Source organism: Gracilinanus agilis, chromosome 6 (assembly GCF_016433145.1).
Source record: "Gracilinanus agilis isolate LMUSP501 chromosome 6, AgileGrace, whole genome shotgun sequence".
Lineage (NCBI taxonomy): Eukaryota > Metazoa > Chordata > Mammalia > Didelphimorphia > Didelphidae > Gracilinanus > Gracilinanus agilis.
The window spans coordinates 176,843,198-176,869,563 of NC_058135.1; the positions used below are offsets into that span (position 1 = coordinate 176,843,198).

General features: G+C 35.9%; 1 protein-coding gene across 1 annotated transcript in view; it reads left to right on the plus strand.

Annotated features, from left to right (window-relative positions):
- The window catches only part of LOC123252422 (WD repeat-containing protein 19-like), a 200,917-nt gene that overhangs the window by 166,714 nt on the left and 7,837 nt on the right, over positions 1-26,366 (plus strand). Inside the window, exon 34 of the mRNA XM_044681745.1 lies at positions 10,712-10,835. Within this exon, the coding sequence (XP_044537680.1) occupies positions 10,712-10,835 (124 nt within the window). The remainder of the gene's footprint in view (positions 1-10,711; positions 10,836-26,366) is intronic.

Genomic DNA, 26,366 nt, shown 5'->3' on the forward strand with positions numbered 1-26,366 from the left:
GAAAATATTTATAGCTGCGCTTTTTGTGGTGGCAACAAACTGGAAAAGGAGGGTATGTCCTTCAATTGGGGAATGGCTGAACAAACTGTGGAATATGCGGGTGATGGAATATTATTGTGCTAAAAGGAATAACAAACTGGAGAAGTTCCAGGCGAACTGGAGAGACCTCCGGGAACTGATGCAGAGCGAAAGAAGCAGAGCCAGAAGAACATTGTACACAGAGACCAATTCACTGTGGTAAAATCGAATGTAATGGGCTTCTGTACCAGCAACAATGCAATGACCCAGGACAGCTCTGAGGGATTTATGGTAAAGATGCTACCCACATTCAGAGGAAGGACTGCAGGAGAGGAAACATATAAGAAAAGCAACTGCTTTAACGTATGGGTCGGGGTGGACATGATTGGGGATGTGGACTCGAAATTACCACACCAATGCAACCACCAACAATTTGGAAATTGGTCTTGATCAAGGACACATGACAAAACCAGTGGAAATGTGCGTCGGCCATGGGTGGGGGGAGTGCGGGGGGTGAAGGGGAAAGTAGGAGCATGAATCATGTAACCATGTTAAAAATGATTATTAATAAATGTTAAAAAAAAAGTTTTCCCATCATTGGTATAGGAGATATTCAGCTTGACATGTCTAGCAGGCAAGTGAATGTATGGTACTGGAGTTTGGAAGAAGTTCTGGAAATGAAATTTGAATATGTTTAAGGTGATGATTATAGCCTTGGGAAGCTATGAGTTAAGAGAAGTAAATTTTGCATGAGTAGAAGAAAATATAGAAGTGGAATAAAACTTAATGGAACAAAATTAAAAAAGGTGACATGAGAGCATACATATTCATATTTGTGATACAAATCAAAGAGATTTATTTTGAAATCAAAGTGCATAAAGATAACATAAGGATCAGAGGTCTTCCATGAGTCTACCATGAAATAAAAGGCCTGAATTCCATAATTAAGAAAATAGTATAGAAAATTTGGAAACAGAGGGATAAATCAGAATCCATGGGATATTGAAAGAAACTGCAAGTTTAACTTAACCCCCAAAAAAGAGAGTAGTAAATTTTTAATATTTTAATTTCAAACAACAAGTATTAGAAATAGTCAGAAGAAAGCCCTTCATATACCAAGGAAATTACTTTGAATTTCTTGAGACATTTAGGCTAGGGTTGGGGAAAAGACAATTAATACCTTTGATACAAAAACTGTACTAAAAGCTGAGAAGAAAACACTCACATACCTTTTATGGGACAAATATAACACATTTGCCCAAACCAGAGGTGGATGAAGGATAAATTAAGGATGAGAACTATAGGCTAAATTCACTAACAAATAATGTATGTACAATTTAAGTAAAATATTAGCAAAAATGATTAAATATTTTCACCAAATTATTCATTATGATCAAGTTGGATTTGAACCAGAGATGCAAGGATTAGAGAAAACAGTTATTATAAATAATGTTCAGTAAAATATAGAACTCACATGACCAATCCCAAAATTCATGGAAATGGAAGAGATCTTGGTAATTTGATCAAGAGCACATATAAAAAGCCCAGAGCTACCATTATTTACAATAGAGAACCATTGTAAACTTTCCCAGTAAGTGCAGGAATAAAATAAGGATACTTGACATTCCTTACTCTTATTTGATATGAAGAAGGTCAATAAGACAAGAGAGAAAAATTAAACTTATAAACATTAGCAAAGTACACTATCCTTATTTTTAAACAAAATGATGATAATGACTGTACCTACCACAAATTTTAGGTATTTAACTTCAGCTGGGCTACTGCTGTTAGATGACAAATCCTGATTGTCTATCTTTTGTACTGTACCCAAATTTTTTTCCAAATATTTTCTCCTTTAGCCTCCTACATCATTCTTTCCCCATTTTTGAGAATTTATAATTTACAATAAAATAGAGAATATTAATCTTAAACTCTATTTATCCCAGTATTATACCTCACATCCCTCACATTCTCACTTTTGAGCTTTCTTCCTGTAATTTTTAATTTCTATACATTAGCTCCTTCCCTGCTACATATAATATGACCAAATGTTTTCTATCCTTAAACAAAATCTTCATTTGACCTTAACATCCCCTCAAGTAATTATCCAGTGTTTTTCTCTCTTTCACAACCAATTTCTTTGAAAAATCTGTCTGTATTTACAGTTCCCAATTCCTCATCTGCTGTTCACTTTTTGCCATGTAGCATCTTGGCTTCTGACCACACTACTCAACTGAAACTGGTCTCTGCAAGATTGGTAAAGCTTTAATTGCTTTAATAAATCCTTTTTCAGTCCTCATTCTTCTTGAGTTATCTGAAGCATTAGATACTGTCGACCACCTCTTCTATTTACTCTTTCCTCTCTGGGTTTTTATGACCCTGGTTTCTCTCAATTCATCTGATTATTTCTTCACAGTCATTTTTTTCCTTTTTAAACTCTTTCTGTTTTAGAAGCAACACCAAGAATTGGTTTCAAGGCAATTGGGGTTTTAACTTGCTCAGGGTCATATAGCTAGTAATTGTTTGAGGTCAGATTTGATTCCAAGACTTCCTGTCTCTAGGCCTGCCTTTCTCTTCACTAAGCTATTTAACTGCCCCAATTCATAGTCATCTTTTGCTAGATGTTTCTTGTACCCTCTAGGTGTGTTCTGTCCTTCATCCTCTTCTTTTCTTCCTCTGTATTCTTGGTCTTAAGATATGATTTCAGTGGTAATTTATATGCAGGTAACTTCTTAATTTACCTATTCAGCCTTCATTTCTCTTCTGAGTTTTAATCCTGCATCATCTACTGCCTTCTAGACATTTTTTTACTGATTGTTTTCATAAGTATCTCACATTCAGTATGTACATGACGAAATTCATTATCTTCGCCCCTCAAACCCATTGCTTCCTAATTTTCTTAACTCCTTCCAGTGAATTACTTTGCATTTCCTTTATATATCTTTAATATTTACCTATTTATATATATGCTGACTACTTCCTTAAAAGCAGGGACTGTTTTGTTGTTGCTGTTATTGTCTTCATATTCTTAATTCTTGGCACAGTAATTTGTTTTTACTTTATTTGTATTTTTTGGTAATATTTTTTGTAATTTTAAAATTTATTTGTAATTTTTACTTTATAAATACTTGTTGCATTGAATTGAATTAGAAAACCATAGAGAATCCATGGGAAAAAATACTAATCAAGATTATTAAAAGCTTTAGTAATATATCAGCAAGTTCTGGGGCTCAGTCTTGCTTTGTGCAGTTGAGTCTCCAGATCGTGAATGGCTACATTTCCCCTAAAAGTTTTAAGTATAACCTTGAAGAGCTGGTATTGTGTTCTCCTCAATATCAATTTTGCCAGTCTATCTGATCTTTTCCATATTACTTAAGCTATTAATATCAATTTGCTTTTACAAAGGGATGTTTACTGAGAAATGATATTAAGGACGGAATTACAAAAACTTTCCGACTGAAGAGGGATTCTCTTTCTGTACACTCAAACAGTTCTTGGGGAAAATGAGCACTGACTTAAAGTAATTGCTTCAGTGTATTCTCCCTACCATGTTTACTTCTGGCTGCGAACTTGATTGATACGCTTCTTCATTGCTTGCAGAATTTCAGTTAACAGTTTCCAAGTCAGTATGGGCTGAGTGAATTAGGTTGCTTCTGAGGTCTGGCTTCTCAACAAACTTGGCTACTCTGGCTACCAAAGACTCTGCTATGGACTCATGATGGTTCTTCTAACCCTCTGAAATTACAAAACTTCATTCTACCTTCAGTACTCATTTGCCTAAAATCTGGAAAGAATAAACATAAGAGAGACAAAGGAAGAAAAGTTGATGAATCACAGCTGGGTGAGAGGGCTAGGGTTTCCCAATCATTCTTATTCTTATTTTCTTCACCATCAGAGAAGAGAGTTCTTTCATTTCAACCTTTTTGTATGCAATCAATCAATAAGCATTTATTGAGTGCCTACTTTGTTCCAGGAATAGTGCTAAGGACTGGGGATACAAAAAGAGACAAAATACAGTCTCTACCCTCAAGAAGAAACTTGAAATCTAACATATAGAGACAATGTGCAAACAAATACATAAAAACAAGCTATATACAGGACAAAAAGGTGCCTTAGAGAATGTACTTGAATTAAGAGGAGATAGGGAAAAAAGGAGAGATTTTAGTTGGGATATAAAGGGAGGTGAAGAAGCTCTGTACTAGACTGGCAGCAGTGTCGGAGGAGAAAAGGGATGTTTACTGGTGTCAACCTGAAAAAAAAACTAGAACTACCAAAGTCATTATAATAGTGGGTCTTTATTTGGGACAAGGAGATTATAATTCAGAGAAACCACACGGAGCCTTTACTCTAGGGAACCACCCAGAACTGAAGCACAGGGATTTCCTACTATTAATCCTTTCCTCTTTGTTTTTTAAGGGTTAATAGGAAGCTCCAGTGCTTCAGTGATGATGATACCATTTAATTAATTTATAGATTTAGTGTGTATTAATCCACCAAAGAATTATTATATAGAACAAAATAATAAAATTCATTTGGAGGAAAAAAAAGTCATTAAAGGAAATAAGGTTTAAAAGTCCCACTATTGTAATGACTTTGGTAGTTCTATTTCAACCTTTTTGTATGTAATCAATCAATAAGAATAATTATGCATCTGATTGGTAGGAGGGGTATCATCACTGAAAGAGCCTTATACTGATGAAACCTTGTGTCCAGACCAAAAAATATAAAGTAAAAAATTAATATAATGAAGGGTTGGTAGCATTACCAGTTGAAAATAATATAATTGAGTAATCACTAAAAACATTTGGTAGTATTTAAAATTGTAAATATATTAAGAAGCTGAGGCAAATGAACACAATAGCCTAGTATTTGGTAAATCTAAGAACAAAAATGACTTGGTAAAGGATTCCCTTATGGACAAAAATTCTAGTTAAGCTGGAAAGCAATTTGGTACTAGATAGATTTAGACTAACATTGAAATGAATAAATAAACACAGGGGAGTAGGGGAAATACTGGAGTGAGTCTGATTAACTGCCAAACACTACTTACACAAGGGGATCATACCCACTCCCACAAGGAAAGGACTGGGCTTTGGGGAATTAATAGTGACAGAAAACTGCCCTTCTTCACTAACCAGGGATTTCAATCACTCTACTGTAGGTCTTTTGAATTGTGGAGAAGGAACAAGAAGTGATAAGAAACAGTATAATGATAATATGGAAAGGGGAAATGGGAGAGGTTTGACTACTCTAATGGAGAAAGCTCAACCAACTGTCATTTAGAATGGGGAGTTGGCTGGCTTCCTCTAACACTAGCACAGACAGGCAGGCAGTCTGGCTGGGACAGGAGGGACTGCTATGGGCTTGGAGACAAAGGGATTCTCATGCCACTGGTGACACTGATCCAAGGTGATCTCTTGTTGACAAAAGGCAACTGGAACAAAATCCTTGTACAGCCAGTAAAATCCAATGGACCAGGGAGAAAGGAAATCTGCAATTTGTCCACCAAATTGCAGAGGCTTAACCCCATCTCAACCTAGGCTCTTGAATGATATTCACTCCCAAGATCTCCAACAGGTTACAGGTTGTAGACAAACTGGTAGGCAGGATCACAGCTCCAAAAACTCCTTCCTCCAGCCCTGTCAGTTCACTCTCTCCTTTCTGCATTCCATAAAGAATGTTCATGTCTGCCAGTCAAGATTTTGCCCTTTTCTGTCCATGTATGTATATTTAATCTATCTTAACTACTTTATACTCTTATCTTATAAATTTGCCTGTAACAACACAAAATAGTTTCCAACTGCATAAATTAAATATAATAATAAATAAAGTTATATTATACATAAATATAATATAATTTAAATATAAGGAATTGCCTTTCACAAGCATAGTTAAGAGGAAAATTTGTAGCCAAAAAAAAAGAATAGAAGAAATAAAAAAGACAACATAGACAACTTAAATTATATAAATTCAAAATGCTTCTTTCTAAACAAAATCAAAGCCTCTAAGCATGATACAGTGGAATGAATGCAGGATATGAAATTAGTGGATCTAGGTTCAAATCTCATGTTTAGCTCTATAATGGAGAAAAACCAGGGAAGGTGCCTTAAATATTAAATATGGGCTCTGTGGGTGGATAGGAGACAGGAAGGGACAATGGGAAAGACTTTACAAGCCAGGGAACCAGGTTTAACTACAAGGGAAAGACCATTGACTGGAATGACAGTTAAGCCTGACCAACCGTCACTCAGCCCCACCCAGCTTGGAATAAATACAGATTAACACATACACACAATGAGGTCCTAAAATTAATAAAAACACACAGGGAATCAGTTTAATTATAATATGAGGGGATTGGAAAGGGGGTTAGGTAAACTATGGCTAACCCAGGACTGGAGTCAAAAAGGGTAAGATCCCTGGAGTCAGCCTGACTTCTGCCAGGTTTTGACAGCTTGGCTAAGAATCTGGGGACGAGGCCTTGAACTTGGGATCTCACAACTCTTCCAGGGATGTTACAGGGTGCCAGGAACCAACTCCTCCAGAACTGATGTAGCCAGGTAGGGATTGAAGACTGCAGGCTGTCCACCAGATCACAGGCCACTTCCCTACTCAGTGTTGCCTTGCAGGGTTGTTGTCTTCTACTGTCAACCTTCACCACTCTCCAGGATCCCAGAGAATCAGGGTGCAACTCCACTAGCTCTGAGGTCTCCCAGGGTCAGTTACAGCTTGTCCCAATCTCCATGGAGTCTTTCTCAGAGAGAGAGCAAGCCACTTCCTGCTTCCCCATTTCATGTGGAATTCTCCAGTCCTTCCTGCTAAGTCTCCTACATAACAACTAATCTTCCTCACAACAGCTCTTAGTGCTTATATTTGACTATGGACAAATCACTTAAACTTCTCTGGGCCTCAGTTTCCTCATCCATAAAATGAGAGATTTATTTTTTATTTTTTTAAACCCTTAACTTCTGTGTATTGGCTCCTAGGCAGAAGAGTGGTAAGAGTAGGCAATGGGGGTCAAGTGACTTACCCAGGGTCACACAGCCGGGAAGTATCTGAGGCCAGATTTGAACCCAGGACCTCCCATCTTTAGGTCTGACTCTCAATCCACTGAGCTACCCAGCTGCCCCCTAAAATGAGACATTTGATAACTTCTTAGGTCTGTTTCGGGCTCTATTGTTATTATCCATGGTCCTGTAATCCTAAAATAAAGAGAATTTGGAGCTAGAAACACATTTCCATCAACTTCTCTTATAAAAGACTAATATCCAAGATATATAGGAAGTTGACACAAATGAGTAGAATCACAAACCATTCCCCAATAGATAAGTGGTCAAAGGATACAAACAGATCTTGAAATAGGAAATGCAGATTATCAACAATCATGTGGTTGCTCCAATTCACCAATAAAAAGAAAAAATATGGATTCGAACAATTCTGAGTTGGGATGTGAGATAATTTCAAGCCATTGAATTGGCAAAGATGATGGAGGACAAAAATAGTCAGTGTTGCCTAGGACACAGAAATATTCTTTTGGAAGAGATATAAACTGCATCTTTGTTCTAAAAAATAATGTGAAATTATGTAAGAAAAGGTACTAACTATCATATTCTTTAATCCAAAGGCATTTTACTACTAGGAATATACCCCAAAGCAAAATGTATAAAAATACTTATTGCATCAAAAACCTAGAAACAAAGTAAATGCCCATTGATTGGGGAAAATTGCTATTTGTGTTATATAAATTTAAAGAGGATTGTGCTGTAAGAAGTAACAAATATGAAGTATGAACTGATATAGGATAAAAACAGCAGAACCTAAATTATTGTGTATATTTCTTGTTGATTAACTGGTTAATGAGGGAGTATACAAGGACTACAATAATGTAAATGAAGGCAACATCAGAACTAAGATTAGAGACCAAAACTGGTTCCCAAAGACTGATGATGAAACACATTTCCCATGTTCACTATTTGGTAGAGAGGTGCTGAGAAATATTGCAAATGCCGTTAGGTAAAGTTGTAATATCACTTGCTTTTATTTAACTGTTACTCTTTATGATAAGGGAGGATTCTGTGGATGAGTAGAAAAGGAGTTTATTGGGAAATGACTAGAATAAAAGACTGCATCAATAAACATTAAAAAAACATAGTAATTATTAGTTGAACATGAAAGATGATAGTTGGATTGTTTGAAGGGACAACTGCATCAAGGAAATACATTTTTATTGGCTAGAAAAAGGCTTCTGCATGTTTAGTTTCAGAAGACAGATTGAACCTTGTAAGAGGATGGTTTAGGGGATGGAACTAGATGATTAGGATAGGGCCAGAATCAGAATATTAACTGGTTTGGGAAGGCCAACAGAGCCCAGTCCAGGCAGTGTCTGAATCTGAGATGACACACACAGACCACTCAGTAACAGGGATGGATGTTTTATTTATTATAACAAGGAAAGGTTAGATGGGAATTTTGGAAAACCCTGACACTAATGTCAATTACCTAAGCCCCCTCTAGATCCAAATGTCCTGTTGCCAGGAGTCTTCACAGAGTTTGAGCTGTACTAATCCTTATCTGTCTAAAGATACCAGTCCCTAATCTAGAAAAGCCTGCACTAAACCAACCCCCTCTTAGATAATAATAGAGGTAGTGGTCTATGGCAGTTATCAGGGCCCAGGGAGGGGTCCTGGATCCAAAAGGAACCCAGATCTGATCTTACAGGCAGATGCCAGATGGTTCAGGATCACCAGGAAACTCAGTGGATAACAGTAAGGCAGCAGGGCAGTAGGTAGGATGGGAAAACCAGGGTAGTATAGGGTAGTATCAGCCACTAAGAAAAAGCAGTCAGTTCCTCCAGGTCAAACCAGAAAAAAACCCAGCTCAAACCTCAGTTAACTGTCTGACCCTTACTTATAACCTTCTAGAATTTTCTCCTGGTTGGTCTCATGCCTCTGCAAACTTACTCTAATCCTCTCTTCCTTATAACAACCTGGAGAGAGGGGGGCAGAGAACACAAATCTGAGACTGAATTGCTAATTGTCCTATAGAAGACTGGAGGGGAGAGATTGGCAAAGGGGTAAAGCTTGGAAAGCAGAAAGTATAAGAATTCTGAAAGAGGAACAGCTAAGTTGCCAGATCTGGAGACAGGAAGTTCTGGGTTCAAATCTGACCTCAGATACTTACTATGTAACCCTGGGTAAATCACTTAACCCCAGTTGCCCAGCCCTTACTGCCCTTATCATTTCTAAAATAGAAGGTAAGGGCTTATTAAAAAAAAAAAAGAAGAAGAAGAAAGAGGAGAAAATAGAAATTCTTAGGTGGTAAAAGAGAAGTTGAGAGAGCTTATACCAGATGTCTTTGATTTTCTTAGTGAAAAAGGTGAAATCATTTGTTTACAGAGATGCAGAGGTTTTCAGGCCTTAAAGAGAGTAGAAAAGATGTGGACCATATGCTAACTAGTTAACTAGAGATTTTTTAAAAAGTGATTTCCAAGTACTACAAGAGCTAGTTTATTTTAGATAGATAATAATTTATAGTGGAGCCAATTAGTATAGCTTTGTAATGTTTTCTAGGAGTTTTCAGCAGCCTTGTAGTAAGAATAGATAAATTATCCATGCTTAGGAACTGGCATAGCAGGGATGTCAGAAGATCAAGGGACCAAGGGATGCTATTGCACTAGGGAAAACATTATTTAGTAGCTAATCATGATATCTCTGTTGGATAAAGAGACAACTGACACTAGAAAGAAGTTTGATAGACATATGAATTTAGTAGGGTCTAGAAAACTAGAGATTTTTTGAAGACAAAGACCAGGTTTGGCATAGCTGAATAAACTGAAAGAGGTAGAAGGAATTTTCAATGAGAGGAAAATTTCATGTTTTACTTCTATTAATGCAAATAATCAAAGAATAACATGAGTTAATATTTTTCTATATGGTTATTTAAAAACTTTGAAATGACTCTTTGAATGAATTAGAGTATTGTAAGGGTTAAATGGTAGGAGTTTGACAAACATGAGGAGAGCAGTTTGATAAAACACTTAGTTTAATTTGAGAAGTTTAGATAGAAAATAAAAAGGAGGAAAAAGAGATTATTACTGTAATACCTTATGACTGTACCTAAATTTCTAATCCAAACTAAAATTTCTAAAAAAAAACCACCCTGTCTTCAAGGACAGGTTCTTCTGCCTGGCTAGACCAGGCCCAATCTAACCTACTCTAGTCATAAAATATTTACTACTTATCTACACTAATAAGTAAATAGCCACCACCCACGACCTACTTAAATAAGGTTTTATCCTTCAACTGTCAGTAATAAAACCAAGACAACCCAACCTCTTGTTCTCTAGGGATCCAGAGGCAAAAGCCCTCAAACTCCCAACTGTTTCTCTAACCTCCTTGTCTCCTAGGTAATAGAATCTTCAGCTCTGGCTAACTAATCCTGCTCTTCCTCTTAAAGAGACAGAGGGAGAAATTAAGAAAATCCCTTTAATGGTATATAAGCATAGCAGATAGATTTTAATTTGTACAACCTAGATTTTACAACAGAAAATCAGAACTGGATATAAACTCACATGTAATTTCTTTAGGTTTCTTTAGGGAAGTCCTACTATTCTTTAAGATTTATTCTTATTATCATAGCAAATTTTAGGAAATGTAAAGCAGATTATTTTTGAAGCTATTCTTTAATTTTTTTATAGGAGACCAGATACATCAGAAACAGAAGAGACAACAACACCATGTCCATTTTGTGAATTTCTTCTCCCTGAGTGTGAACTACTTTGTCCAGGGTGTAAAAATAATCTCCCATACTGCATTGCAACTGTAAGCTTCTTATTATAGGAAAATTATTGATAATTTAGAAATTTTATTCATTATGGCTCTTTCCTTTTTATCTTTTTAGTATTTTATAGGACTATGACTGTCTTTTCATAAGAAGAGTAAAAATATAATGTGTCAACACTATTCTAGACTTAAGTAACTATATTTAAATTATTTTAAAAACCACTAGGTCAATATTACATAGTACAAAAAAAATGGGCAGGGATTTTTGAAACTCAGATAATTCTATTCAAATTCAGATCAGAGTAATCCTTAATTAAAATTAATAGCTCATAGTACATTAAGGTTTATAAAACACTAACTTTACAACCATCCTGTGGCTTTAGTAGAAGTATTAATATGCCTATTTTACCAACAAGACAGCTGAGGCTCAAAGTTTAAGTCCATGTCCCATGATCATGAAATTTGTGAGTGTCAGAAGTGAAATTCCAAACAGATTTACATTGAGTCCAAGTCTAGTATTCTCTTCATTGTAGTATGCTGTTTGTCAAACTGAGAAACATTTAGCATTATCTGAAAGTTTAGAGGATTTAGCTGAAATATGGATTGTATTTAACAATCCAACCAATACTTGCTAAATAGCTTCTATATACCAAATACTGTATTAGGTATTTGGAATTCAAAGATGAAAAAACATTGCAGTGGATTTTTGGCAAGAAGTTTGTTTCCTTGGTGAAGAAAGCAAGATACCTATAAATTATCCAAAGCCTCCCTCAAGGAGTGTCTAGATGTTGAACCTATAACAGAGCTGGATTTTTAATCTACAAGTTCACCATGGGGAAGTTGGTCTTAAGAGCCACTAATAAGAATGTTAGAGGACTTTGAATCCAGCAATTTTAGAGGGCAAGAAAAATTTTTCTGGGAACTGCATAGAGTACATGATGTTTGTCTTTCTGCCATGGTCAAGTAACTGATAGCTTACTTAAATTAAACTGATATCTGACTTAGCTTAAATTCAGATAAGCCTCTGTCACAGAAAAGGTAAAGGTGTTTGGGGAATGACTCTTGTTTCTTCAGATTACCAAGAAGAATTACATATGCCTTAAAAAATTAGAAGGTAAAAAGGAAGAAGAAGGAGACAGATGGTAATCCTGACTAGTGTCAAGAGATTTGGATAGAAAAACCTGAGAAGTAGAAGAAAGGAGCACTATTGCATACTTAACTAAAATAACAAATAACAGGCTTTTCTCAATGAGGGAAACATGAGGCCCTCGCACAAAAAAAGAAAAGACCCTTGTCTGCTAATGTCTGCTAATAATGGGGTGAGGTGGAATGAGGATGGCAGAGAAGGTTTATAGACCAAAGTAATCGCTATCAAATTGCCCTCCAAAAAATTATGATAGGATGCTTCAAAACAAATTCGGGAGCAACATAACCCACAAAAAAATGGGGTGAGATAATTTTTCAGCCCAAAACAACTTAGAAGGCTGACATGAAAGATTTAGTGTACTGGGGTAGAAGGGCAGTACAAAGCAGCACTTCAGGGCAGGCCCCACTCTGGCAACAGGCCTTGGGCACAACTGAAGCAGCAGCCAAGACTTCCGGAGCTGTTGGCCACAGATGGTAAGGAAATGGGTCAGACAACTGCTCAGAAGGAACTTACAAGGGTCCCTTTGCTGGCCCTGGGTGCAAGACTCTTGTTATACTGCCCATATGCAGATCTAGGTATCAGACCTGGGGTATGGTCACAGGGTGAGGAGGAGTACTTGTGGCCATAGGGAAGCAGGGAACCCTGGCACAGTTCCAAGGGGGGAAAAGAGTGCTTGTGGGTTACTCACAGACCAGAATACAGGCCAGGAGTATATGAAACACACCTCTCCTTACACCATACCACCTTGGAAGAACCGAAAACAGATAGATCCCCAGAACCACCTCTGAAGGCAGCTGCACAGAGAACATGAAGCTTAGAACAGTACTTCTGTTACCACAGGTACAAAGCCCAACTTTAACAGTTTTTTTTTTTAAATTTAAAGGAAAAGAAAAAGGCTGGAAAATGAGCAAACAATAAAAAAAGTAACTCGGCATAGGAAGTTATTTTGGTGATAGGAAAGAGCAAAACACAAACTCAGAAGAAAACAAAGTCAAAACTATTGCATCCAGAGCCTCCAAGGAAAATACGAATTGTTTTCAAGCCCAAAAATTAATCAATGGAGTAGCTCAAATAGGATTTAAAAAGTTAAATAAGAGAGGTCTCTAAGAGATGGTAAATGATTTGATCTGGATTATACATACATTATCATGCAAAATATACTTCCATATTGGTCATTGTTGTAAGAAAATACTCATATAAAACCAAAACTCCAAAATAAAACTATAAATAAACATGAAAAATAGATCTGCATCTGACTCTTAATAGTTCTTTCTCTGGAGGTAGACAGTTTTCTTTGTCCATAAATCCTTCAGAATTGCCCTTATTGTTGTGGATAGCTAAATCGTTGATCAATTGATCGACATATAATATTGTTGTCATAACAATATAGTACATATAGTACAGTGTACTACTAGTTCTACTTATTTCACTCTGCATCAGTTCATGTAGATCTTTCCAACATTTTCTGAGATTGTCCTGCTTATCATTTCTTATAGCACAATAGTCTTTCTTCACTCACATATATCACAATTTGTTCAGCCATTCCTCAATTGATGGACATTCCCCAATTTTCAATTCTTTGCCAGCACAAAAAGAACTGCTATAATTGTTTTTGTATAAGTAGGTCCTTTCTTCTTTTTAATTATCTCTTTGGGATATAGATTTAGTGATAGTACTACTAGATCAAAGAGTGTGCACAGTTTTATAGCCCTTTGGGCATTGTTCCAAATTGCCCTCCGGAATGGTTGGATCAGTTCACAACTCCACCAACAATGTATTAGTGTCCCAATTTTGCCACATCCCCATCTGCTATATTTCCTTTACTGTCATATTGGCCAATCTGATAGGTATAAGGTGGTACCTCAGAGTTGTTTTAACTTGCATTTCTCTAATCAAAAGGGATTTGGGACATTTTTTCATATGATTACTGATAACTTCGATTTCTTTATCTGAAAATTGCTTGTTTATATCCTATGGTATTTTGTCAATTGGGAATGGCTTATATTCTTATAAATTTGACTTAGTTCTCTATAAATTAGAGAAATGAGACCTTTATCAGAGAAATTTTTAATAAAATTCCCACCCCACCCCAGTTTTAGGTAGGATTCCTTCTATGCCTATTTTCTCAAATAGTTTCTATAGAATTGGGACTTATTGTTCTTTAAATGTTTGATAGAATTCACTTGTGAATCTATCTGGCCCTGAGGCTTTTTTCCTAGGGAGTTCATTGATGGCTTGTTCAATTTCTTTTTCCGAGATGTGAGTAAGTATTCTATTTCCTCTCTTGTTATCCTGAGTAATTTATATTTTCATAAATATTCATCTATTTCACTTAGATTGTCAGATTTATTGTCATATAATTGGGCAAAATAGCTCCTAATGATTACTTAAATTTCCTCTTCATTGGTTAATTCACCCTTTTCATTTTTGATACTGGTTATTTGATTATCTTCTTTCCTTCTTTAATCAAATTAACCAATACAACTATTTTCTTTTTTCATAAAACCACCTTCAAGTCTTAATTATTAGTTCAGTAGTTCTCTCACTTTTAATTTATTAATTTTTCCTTTGATTTTTAGGATTTTTAATTTTGTCTTTAATTGGGGATTTAAAATTTCTTCTTTTCCTAGTTTTTTTTAGCTGCATGCAATTCATTTATACGTTTTTTTAAATCTATTTTATTGATATAAGCATAGGCGTTTTTACTTCACTGACCTCTAAGTTTGAACCTAGGCCTTTGCTGTCCCCATACTAGCAATCAATAGTTGGGTTCTTTCTCCTTTGCTTACTTATTGTTTTTTGAATTTCAGTGGCTAGGCCAATCATCTTTATGCTAGAGTCCCAGAGTTCCTAGGCTGTGGGGGATGGTGGCTCAGGTTTTAGGATTTTTTGTGTTATTTCCTGTGGTCTGTTTAGTTCTTCCAATTTCTCTAATCCAAGGTAAGCTGTGATCCCTCATCTCCTAATGTCAGGTGTTCCAACCAGAATGACCCCCTACTCCTGATGCCACAGTCTGGGATACAACATGTGTCTGTTTCATGTGCTTGGGCCCCTAAAATCCTTCCCTTGTCAGTGGCCAATCCCTTGCTGTGGGTGAGTAGTATTTCTGGGGCCAAGGTTGTAGCCCATATAGCACTTCCAGGGTCTCCTACCTATTGAGTCCACCAGTATCTGGAAAGTAAACTCCCAGGTCCAGCAGACAGGTGAGGCTGCAGTTCCTGCTCTCAGGGTTTTCCAGTTATTGATTCTGCATTGTTTGTTCTGGGATGTTTGTGCTGTGTGGTATAAGGGTTAAAAATTAATGGTTGCCAAAATATGTAGGAATTAAATTTTAATGGTTTGACTAAAATATATGAAAATTATAAATAATAATTGTGGTCACCCATTCAAAGTATTATTGCTCAAAGTTGAAATAACTTTAATAGCTTTTATTTACAAAGATGTGGAAAGAGTGAAAGCACAGAAATACAGAATGGTAGAGAAAACATTAGCCTATCTAACTAAATATTGCTCTGGTGCTCAACTAAGCCAGGACATGTTGGCCTTCAACTGGAATTAAACTCTCTCCAGAAGTCAGGAAGGGAAATCCACTCACCCAAGTTCCCTCCAAGAGGCAGATCAAGAAAATGACTCAAGTTGAAGGTGACTCCTGAAGCTGATTTTCTTCCTTGAGCTGACCTTCTTCTTGAAGCTAACTTCCTTCTTGAAGTCCAACTTCTTCTTGAAGCCAACTTTCTTCTTGGAGTTAACTTCCCTAGTTCCAGAATTCAGGGCCTTTTATAGTGTCTTCTTTTCCCTTCCACTTTTCACAAGGGCCAATCACAGCTTATAAATTACCCAGCACTGCCAAGAGGGCAGTGTTTGTGGGAACCACTTCTCATCTTCTGGAGAAGTGGATACTCATCGAGTTCACAGACTCCTAGCTGATTGAGATGTGAATTCTCATTTCCTCCCTGATTGAGTTTAAAGGGTGGAGAGCTACTCCACCTAGTGTTAAGTAGGGTGTTCAAGCTTTTGCTGATTCAATTCAAAAGTAGACAAAGGAGAGTTAATCCTGTCTTCACAATCTGGTGAGGTACTTTGCATTGGGGTCTGCCAATAATATATCATCAATAAAATGAACTACAGTACTTTCTTTAACACAATTGTTTTTAGATCTTGCTGTAAAATTTGGCAAAAAAAAAGCAGATTCAGACCAACTTTGAGGCAAATGAAACCAGCAGGACTGATCTCTTTCCCAAGTGAATGCAAAAATTTTCTGTCTTTATGAATGGGTATTGAAAAATATGCGGAGCACAAAACTACCACAGTATAATATCTGGCATTGCTGGGTATACTAGCTAAGATATTTGTGGGGCTTAGAACGATAGGATGTGACTTTATTATGAAATTATTTACCGCTCTTAAATCCTGAATAAATCTCCAGCTTTCTTAATAGACATTATGGTTGTATTATACTCAGAGACTGTTAGTACAATTATTTTTTGCTCTAGGAGAGTCTCGATAATTGGGCGGATAACTCTGTGGCTTCTTTACTTAGTTTATATTGTGGTATTCGTGGTGGAGTTCCCTGCTTTGTCTTCACTTTTACTGGGTTTGCTGATTTTACCAAACCAATATCTGTTGAATGCTTAGCCCACACCCCATCTGGTATTTCTTTTGGAATTTCGTAGATTAAGTTTATTTTCTCCTCATTTACCAAAGCATCTAACAATAATAATGGATAGGCTTGCAATGTATCCTTTGTAAGACATAGCATAATTTTTCCAGAAGGATCACACTGAATTGTGGCACCTAGTTTACAAAGTAAATCTCTACCCATAAGATTTGCTGAGCAGTCTAAGATAAGAAAAAAAGTGTGATCTATGGTTAAGGAACCTAGGATAACCATTTTAGATTGTAATTTTGGAACCCTTTTGTGTTCTTCTTGTAGCCACCATCACTTCCATGTACCCAACTATTCTGCTATTCCCAGGAGGTGTTTTTAATACTGATTTATATGCTCCGGTGTCTACTAAGATAGAATAAATCTTCTCCCCAACTTTAATCATTACATGTGGTTCACTTGTATTTGGAGGTGTAGACACTTTGACCATTGGTGCTTCTAACTCAGTCTTGCTTAAATCCCAATCATCTGCTGTATTTGCATTAACATTAGCTACTCTGCTTTTCTTTAGAGATTCAGTTTCCAGCCTACATTGTTCTTTAGCTGTGTCTCTACACTTGCTCGCAGATAAGTTCTCTTTAAGTTCACTATTCCTCGTTTCTGTAATTTTGCATTCTTTTTCTGCTACAGTATTGCCCACTATTAAACTCATTTCTTGCTCACTATTTATTCTAATATTATCTTCATACATTTCCCTGCTATTAACAGTGTCCCCATTATCATTAGCCTCTATCAGTGTTTCCTTAAGCTCACAGGTTGTTTTTTTTTTTTTTTTGTTTAAAAATATAAAATTATATGTGCATTCTTTTTTTTCCATTTTTTAACATTTATTAATATTCATTTTTAACTTGGTTACATGATTCATGCTCCTACTTTCCCCTTCACCCCCCACACTCCCCCACCCATGGCCGATGCACATTTCCACTGGTTTTAATATGTGTCATTGATCAAGATCTATTTCCAAATTGTTGTTAGTTGCATTGGTGTGGTCGTTTCAAGTCTACATCCCCAATCATGTCCATATTATTCATTTTTGACATAGAGCAGTGGTTCCCAGACTTTTTTGGCCTACTGCCCCCTTTCCAGAAAAAATATTACTTAGTGCCCCCTGTCACATACTAGCACCACCCCCTTATAGTTATTCACTGCTCCCAAATGCACCTGTGGCCATTACTGCTCCCCTGGATCGCTGCAGCTCCCACTAGGGGGCAGTGGCGCCCACTTTGGGAATCACTGCTATAGAGCGATCTTTTTAAATTCTAAACCCCAAATCAAATACCCATATATACATGTGATAAGTGATGTCATATGTTTTTCTTTTGCATTTCTACTCCCGTGGTTCTTTCTATAAATATGGTTAGCATTTCCCCCCATAAGTCCTTCAGGAGTGTCCTGCCATATTGCATTGCTACTAGTAGCAAAGTCTATTACATTGGATTGTTTTACTTTCTGTGTACAGTGTTCTTTTGGTTCTGCTCATTTCACTCTGTATCAGTTCATTGAGGTTCTCCCAGATAATCATTCCTTATAGCACAATAGTATTCTATTGCCATCATATACCACAATTTGTTCAGCCATTCCCCAACTGAGGGACATCCCCTCATTTTCCAATTTCTTGTCACCACAAAAGAGTGTAGCTATGAATATTTTGTACAAGTATTTCTTCCTTATTATCTCTTTGGGGTACAAACCTAGTTGTGGTATTGCTGGATCATAGGGTATGCATTCTTTTAAAACCTTTTGCACATAATTCCAAATTGCCTTCCAGAATGGATGGATTAATTCATTCCACCAGCAGTGCATTAGTGTCCTGATTTTGCCTCAATCCCTCCAACATTTATTATTTTCCTTTACTGTCATATTGGCCAATCTGCTAGGTATAAGGTGGTACCCATTTTTTCAATTTGCATTTCTCCAGTTATGAGAGATTTAGAACACTTTTTCATATGCTTATTGATAGTTTTGATTTCTCTATCTGAAAACTGTGCTATTCATATCCCTTGACCATTTGTCAATCAGGAAATGGCTTTATTTTTTTTTTGTACAATTGACTCAGTTCCTTATAAATGTGAGAAATTAGACCTTTGTCAGAGGTTTTTGTTATAAAACTTTTCCCCCAATTTGTTGATTCCCTTCTAATTTTGGTTGCATTGATTTTGTTTGTACAGAAACTTTTAAAAATAATCAAAGTTATTCATCTTATATTTTGTAGTGTTCTCTATCTCCTGCTTGGGCTTAAATTCCTTCCTTTCCAATAGGTCTGACAGGTATACTATTCTATGTTCACCTAATTTGTTTATGATTTCTCTCTTTATATTTAAGTCATTTACCCATTCTGAATTAATATTAGGTATAGGGTGTAAGATTTTGATCTAAACTTAATTTCTCTCATACTGTTTTCCAATTCTCCCAGCAGTTTTTAGTGGGTTCTTGTCCCAAAACCTGGGATGTTTGGGTTTATCATATACTGTCTTGATGATGTCATTTACCCCAAGTCTATTCTATTGATCCACCCTTCTGTCTCTAAGCCAGTACCATGCTGTTTTGATTGTCAGTGCTTTATAGGATAGTTTGAGATCTGGTAATACTAGGCCTACATCCTTCACATTTTTTCATTAGTTCCCTTGATATTCTTGATCTTTTGTTCTTCCAGATGAACTTTGTAATAATTTTTTCTAATTTTATAAAAACAGTTTTTTGGTAGTTTGATAAGAATATCACTGAATAAGTAAATTTATTTAGGTAGGATTACAATTTTTATTATATTAGCTCATCCTACCCAAGATCAGTTAATGTTTTTCAAATTGTTTAGATCTAGTTTTATTTGTGTGAAGTGTTTTGTAGTTATGTTCATATAATTCCTGAATTTTTCTTGTCAAGTAGATTACCAAGCATTTTATATTGTCTAGAGTGAATTTATGGATATGGGATTATTTAAGTATTCTATTTCTTCTGCTGTTAATCTAGGCAATTTATATTTTTGTAAATATTCATCCATATCACCTAGATTGCTATATTTATTGCCATATAATTGGGCAAAATAGTTTTTAATTATTGCCTTAATTTCCTCTCCATTAGAGGTGAGGTCTTCCTTTTCATCTTTGATACCATTAATTTGGTTTTCTTCTTTCCTTTTTTTTTATTAGATTGACCACTACTTTTTCAAGTTTATTTGTTTTTTTCAAAGTACCAGCTTCTGATCTTATTTATTAATTCAATAGTTCTTTTACTTTTGTTTTTATTAATTTCTCCTTTAATTTTTATGATTTCTAATTTAGTTTTCATCTGGGGATTTTTAATTTGTTTGTTTTCTAGTTTTTTGATTTGCATGCCCAATTCATTGATCTTTGCCCTCCCTAATTTATTAATATATGCACTCAAGGATATAAATCTCCCCCTGAGTACTGCTTTGGCTTCATCCCAAAGATTTTGGTAGGATGTGTCATCATTGTCATTCTCTTCTATGAAATTATTTTTTCTATGATTTGTTCTTTAACTAACTGATTTTGGAGAATCATATTATTTAATTTCCAATTAATTTTTGATTTGCCTATCCATATACCCTTACTAATTATTATTTTCATTGCATTATGATCTGAAAAGTTTGCATTTATTATTTCTGCTCTTTTGCATTTGTTTTCAATGTTTCTATGCCCTAGTACATGGTCAGTCTTTGTGAATGTACCATGTGCTGCTGAAAAGAAGGTGTATTTCTTTTTGTCCCTATTTATTTTTATCCATATTTCTATTAACGCCAATTTTTCTAAGATTTTATTCACCTCTCTTAGCTTTTTCTTATTTATTTTTTGGTTTGATTTATCTAGATCTAATAGGGGAAGGTTCAGGTTTCCCACTAGTATAGTTTTACTATCTATTTCCTCCTTGAGCTCTGCCAGTTTCTCCTTTAGAAATTTGGATGCTATACCATTTGGTGCATACATGTTGAGTACTGTTATTTCCTCATTGTCTATACTGCCTTTTATCAGGATGTAATTACCTTCCCTATCTCTTTTAACCAGATCTATTTTCTTTGGCTTTGTCAGATATCATGATTGCCACTCCTGCCTTCTTTTTCTCAGCTGAAGCCTAATAGATTTTACTCTAGCCTTTTACTTTTATCCTATGTATCTCATGTGTGTTTCTTGTAGACAACATATGGTAGGATTTTGGTTTCTAATCCACTCTGCTATTTGCTTCTGTTTTATGGGTGAGTTCATCCCATTCACATTCAGAGTTATGATTATCAAATGTGTATCCCCCAACATTTTGATTCCCTCTCCTTGTCCTGCCCTTTCTTCTTTCACTATTTTCTTCTACATCAGTGTTTTGTTTTTAATCACTCCCCTGAGTCCCCTCCCTTATTTTACTTCCCTTTCGACCCCCTCCCTTCTTATTCTCCTCTTATTTTTTTTAGGGTCTTTTTAAGCTACCTCTCCACACTCTCCCTCCCTAGTATTGCTTCTCTCCCCACCAGTCCGTTTGTTACTCTTCTACTTCTCTATAGAGCATGAATCAATTCTCTGCCCTGGTGGATCTGATTGTTCTTCCCTCTTTGAGTTAATTTCAATGCATGTAAGAATTAAGTATTTACTGTCTCCAACCTCTTTACCCTTCCAGCGTACTGATCTTCTCTCCTCTTCCCACCATGCACTTCTTTATGGAATATAAATTTACTCCATTTTGTCTCTTTCCTCATTTCTCTTAATATTATCTTATTTTTTTAACCTCTAGTTATATATATATATATATATATATATATATATATATATATATACACACACATATGTATATATTTTTATATCTTGACATTTTATCCTATACAGTTTGTCACTATTCCCTCTAAGTATACTTCTTCTAGCTACCCTGATGAAAATAACAATTTTTAAGAGTTACCAATATCATCTTTTCTTATAGGGATACAAATCATTTGAACTTATTGGGTCTCTTAAAAAAGTTTTTGTTTTTTTGTTTCTTTTTCCCCTCTCTTAATTACCTTTTGGTGATTCTCTTGAGCTCTGTGTTTGGACATCAGATTTTCTGTTTAAGTCTGGTTTTTTTTCTTTATGAATGCTTGGAAGTCTTCAATTTTATTGACCATACTTTCCCCTGCAAGAATATAGTCAGTTTTGCTGGGTAGTTGATTTTTGGTTGTAGACCCAGTTCCCTTGTTTTCTGGAATATTATATTTCATGCCTTCTGGTCCTTCGGTGTAGATGCAGTCAGATCCTGTTATCCTAATTGTGGTTCCCTGGTATCTGAATGACTTCTTCTTAGCAGCTTGTAATATTTTTTCCTTGGTCTGGTAGTTCTTGAATTTTGCTACAATATTCCTGGGAGTTGTCAGTTGTTTTAGTTCATGTATTTCCTTTTTCCAATTGTCTACCAGCCTCTCTTAATTGTTTTTTGAATTGTATTTTGAATTCTTCCAAAGCCTGTGTCCAATTTGCTGGAGTTTCTGTGTTTTTTTTCCTGGAGTTCCTTGGTCTTCCTCTGTTTCATTTGCTTTTTGTTTATTTCCTGGATTGAAGCTGTTGATTTTAATTTTTTTCTTTTTCTGTTTACTCATATTTTTTCCTTCTTTCCCCCCTGTAATTGGCTGTAATTTTGCTCCTCTAATTATTTGCTGGATTTGGGCTATTCTGTCCTGAAGGGGCTTTTTTTCTGCACTGCTGATTGATTAGGTTAAGCTGATGGTTTTAATGAGCTCTGATGTAATATCTTCTCCAGCTGGCCACAGGAGTTTATAGCTCCTTTTTAGGCAGTCTATAGAGAGGAGTGTTGGAGCTTCCCTGCCCTCTGAAGACTTCTTATTTGCCCTATTGATGGGATTAAGCCAGGGTGGAGTTGATCTGCAGAGCCAGATGTACTTTGAGACCAAATCCTCGAGGGGGTGGGCAAGATGGAGCATTTTCACTATGACTATGCTGCCCTCTCTGTGTTTCTCCTCTAGCTGCCTGCCTGCCTGCCATCTGTCTTCAATGCCCTGAGCCTGGCACAGCTGTGCCAGCAAAGCCTTCCCTCCAAACTAGCATCCTTGCCCACCCAGAGATAACAGGAATCACTGGAGACTCAGCATAGCATGTGGGGGAGGGGTCCTGGGATCTTTCTTCTTCCTTACCCTCTAACCCAACAGTTCAAGAATTCAGGCTTTTTTTTATTTTGGTGTACCTCTTGAGCTCAGTCCAGCAGGAGGATCCCCCAGCTCTGTCCTGTTGTTAGATTTGGTTTTCTTTCCCCTTGAAGCACTTTGTTTTTTATCTTGGTGTGGAAGGGTTCTGGAGGTCTGAAGTTTTGCTTTGTCTAAGCCGCCATCTTCCCAGAATCTATATATCTATTTTTTGAAGAAAAATTTTACCAAACTCCTCCTAAAATTAAAAAAATACTAATATCTTTCCAATAGTACTCTATCACTATGAATCACAGAATAACACAATCTCTGAAGAAATCAATTTGAGAATTATTCAAAGGGCATTGGAGATGTATTTGGTTGAGAGAACATGCTGTAACTATCCCAAATGAGGAACTGCATGGGAGATATGGAATAAAAGATATCAGAGAAATAATTGGGGTGAAAAGAGAATCCATCATGCAATAAGATTGCAAAATAACCAATAGATAGCCTCCATACTCTATTGATATCTACACAATGTCAAGAGAAGTAGATGTTCTCTAGAATAGTAGGCACTATAGAAGGCAGATTTATCTGTCTAGAGCAGTGATGGGCAAACTACGGTGTTGGCCAGATGCAGCCCCCTGAAATATTCTATCTGGCCATGCGACATTATTCCTAATGACGAATACAATGAGTAGGATGCAATACAATGAAACTTAGAAAGAGTTGCCTTAGAAACAGACCAACAAATGAGCATTTCCTTTCCTTTGGCCCTCTCTTTAAAAAGTTTGCCCATCACTGATCTAGAGTGAATTTAAATGGAGTTTCTCTTTCTACCTCTTGCTGCTGGGTTTTGTTGGAAACATATAAGAACGCTGATGATTTATGTGGGTTTAGTTGATTTTTGCAGATTCTCTAGCTATACCATCATGTCATCTGTAAAGAGTGATAGTTTAGTTTTCTCATTGCCTACTTTGATCCCTTCAGCAGAGTTCTGCTATTTTTAAGGATTGTGGTAAATGTATAAATGATTCTCTTGGTTCTGCTTACTTTGTTATATATTATTTCATTCAAGTCTTATCATTTTTTGATGAATTCTTCATACACTTAATTTATTAAAATACAAAAATATTGTAGTGCTTTATTTCCATAATTTGTTCATCCATCTTCCAACTGACAAGTATTCTTTCCCCCTAGTTTTTTGCTATCACAAAAATCGTAATCTGCAATTATGACCCTTTCCCTTTGCTTAAATTTGTTTCTTAGCAAAATTTGAGAATGTATTGTAAGGCTTGTTCTGGATCTTCTTATCTTTTTCTACACTTTCTCATTTGGTACTTCATCAGCTCCCATCAATTCAATGATCATCTTTATGTAGATGATTCAGATCTATATAGTATTAGTAGAGCCTTAGTATTTTTGTTGAACTCTAGTCCAGCATCACTAAATTTTGATTGGACATTACAAACTGGATGTTCCAAAGGCATTTAAGACTTATCAGATACAAAACAGAATCCATTATATATACCTTCAAACTGACCCCTTTTCCAAATTTCCCTATTTATGTTGAGTGAGTGAGAAGGATTGTCATCCTTCTAGTGACATAGGTTTGTTGTCTCAGGGTCATCCTCAACTCTTCACTCTCCCTTATACCACACACAGTTGCTAAGTCTTGCTAATTCTATCTCAACAACATCTCTCAGATTTGTTCCTTTCCAGTCACCACTCCAGTTTACAACCTGTTTATCACCACACCTACTTTGCAGTTTTGTCATACTGACCTTCATTTCTGAAATTCTATCTTTGTGCATTTGGATGAGCTAACTTATTCTTGGAATGCACTTCCTCTTTACCTCTAGGTCTTAGAACCCCCAGTTCCTTCTAGGTTCAGCTTACATATAAGTATTTTGTGACTTTCCCCTTTTTTGTCTGGTACTTCTTAAAGCCTTTTGATTGACTGTTGAGCCAGGACTGAAAGGCCTCAATAAATGGACTCTATAGGTTTCATTCTCTTTCTTCTTTTGTGGATTTTGAGTAAGGAGGAAAAAAATATTAAGACTCCAAGGGAAACAGCTCTTCCCCATCTGGTTCCCTGGTGGCCTCAAATCCATGGTGCTTTTGTTTTTTCAGTTTCTATTGTATTTATTCTCCTCTAAGCATATATAGATGAGAATTAGAGATGAAATAGAACAGGTTACAACTTTGTGAGCTTTCAAAGTTTGGAAGAACCATCAGAAGTTCACTGATGGGAGTCCTTAGCAGAATTTGCTAGAGCCCCTGCAGCTGAGCCTGGTGAGCTAGTGAAGCTCTGAACAGTAACCTGCTTGACACAGACCAGTGGGACATACATACATCAACCAAGATACTGTGCCTTGCAAGAAAAAGAGCATACTCATTCATCAGCTATGCCACATTCAGCACTGAACTTGGAATGCTGGGTAGCTACCACTTTATGTTTTAGGCCACTTTCCCCAGGGACTAAAATAGTAGAGGAGATCGTATCTTGGTTTGGGAGTAATATTTATAGCAATCATTTTAAGTTTGAGTTCAGACTCTCAACCAAGTATCTTATCGTTCCCCCCTTCAGCTGAAGCAATTCTCTTAGAGGCTTGGTTAGGACTGCTTTCTCTTCCACTTTATCACATGTTCCAATTTTAGTTTCTGAGTTGTGTCACTATTTTATAGAAGACCCATAGTCATACATTACTTTAACACTTTTGATTGAGTCAGTAGAGCTGCTCTCATCTGATAAAGGTATTGGGGCTATTTGTTAGTTATTTTAAGAGGCATGAGTGATTGATGTATTTGACCTCTACCTTTAGATATATATTTTGTATATCCGTGTTTTTTCCCGATGGAATGTAAACTCTATCAGAGCAGGACTTTTTCATTTTTCTCTTTGTATCTTTACTATCTTGTTGCCTTAATGAATTCTTGCTGACAAAAATAGAAATGACTCACAAAGAGTCGGCTAGTATGACTTCATCAAAAACAGGCCTCAGTACTTCTTGGCCTTTTGGCTAAGATCAAGTGCAAAAACAGGCTTTACCTCATTTCCTTTTTTAATAAGATTTTTAGATTACTCCATGTCTAAAACTCTACGCATTGAGTATAGCTGCCCATATTGAAATCATGCTTTATCTAAGTTTAATCATGATCTTGATGCAAATTGGGAAGAGAGCCTGAAAAAGATGTAATAGAAGAATATAAATAAGAAAATGAAATAAATTCACATGTACATAGAAATAAAGAAAAAATTTTCATATAAAAATAAAATTTAATTATTCTTATCATTGGAAACTCATATGTCTAAGAGAATATGAACGGGAATAGAAAAGGAATATGAACCAACTTGCACTGTTTAAGAAGGCTTGAGATTTTTGTTTTTTTACTTTTTCAAAGTAAAATGTCAATCATGGATGAAAGGAAAAATCATGTTTTATTTTTAGTTGAATTTTTAAATATTTCTTATGAATTATATACTTTTTAACTATTCAGTAAAAATTTTGTCATGTATATAGAAGTTTTTTTAAAAAAAACAACACAATTCTTATTCTACTCCAAAAGTTTATCATACTACAACCTGGCATTTCAATAGTTAATAAGAACACTTCTACATCAGTTACTTGGAAACCATTATCCTCC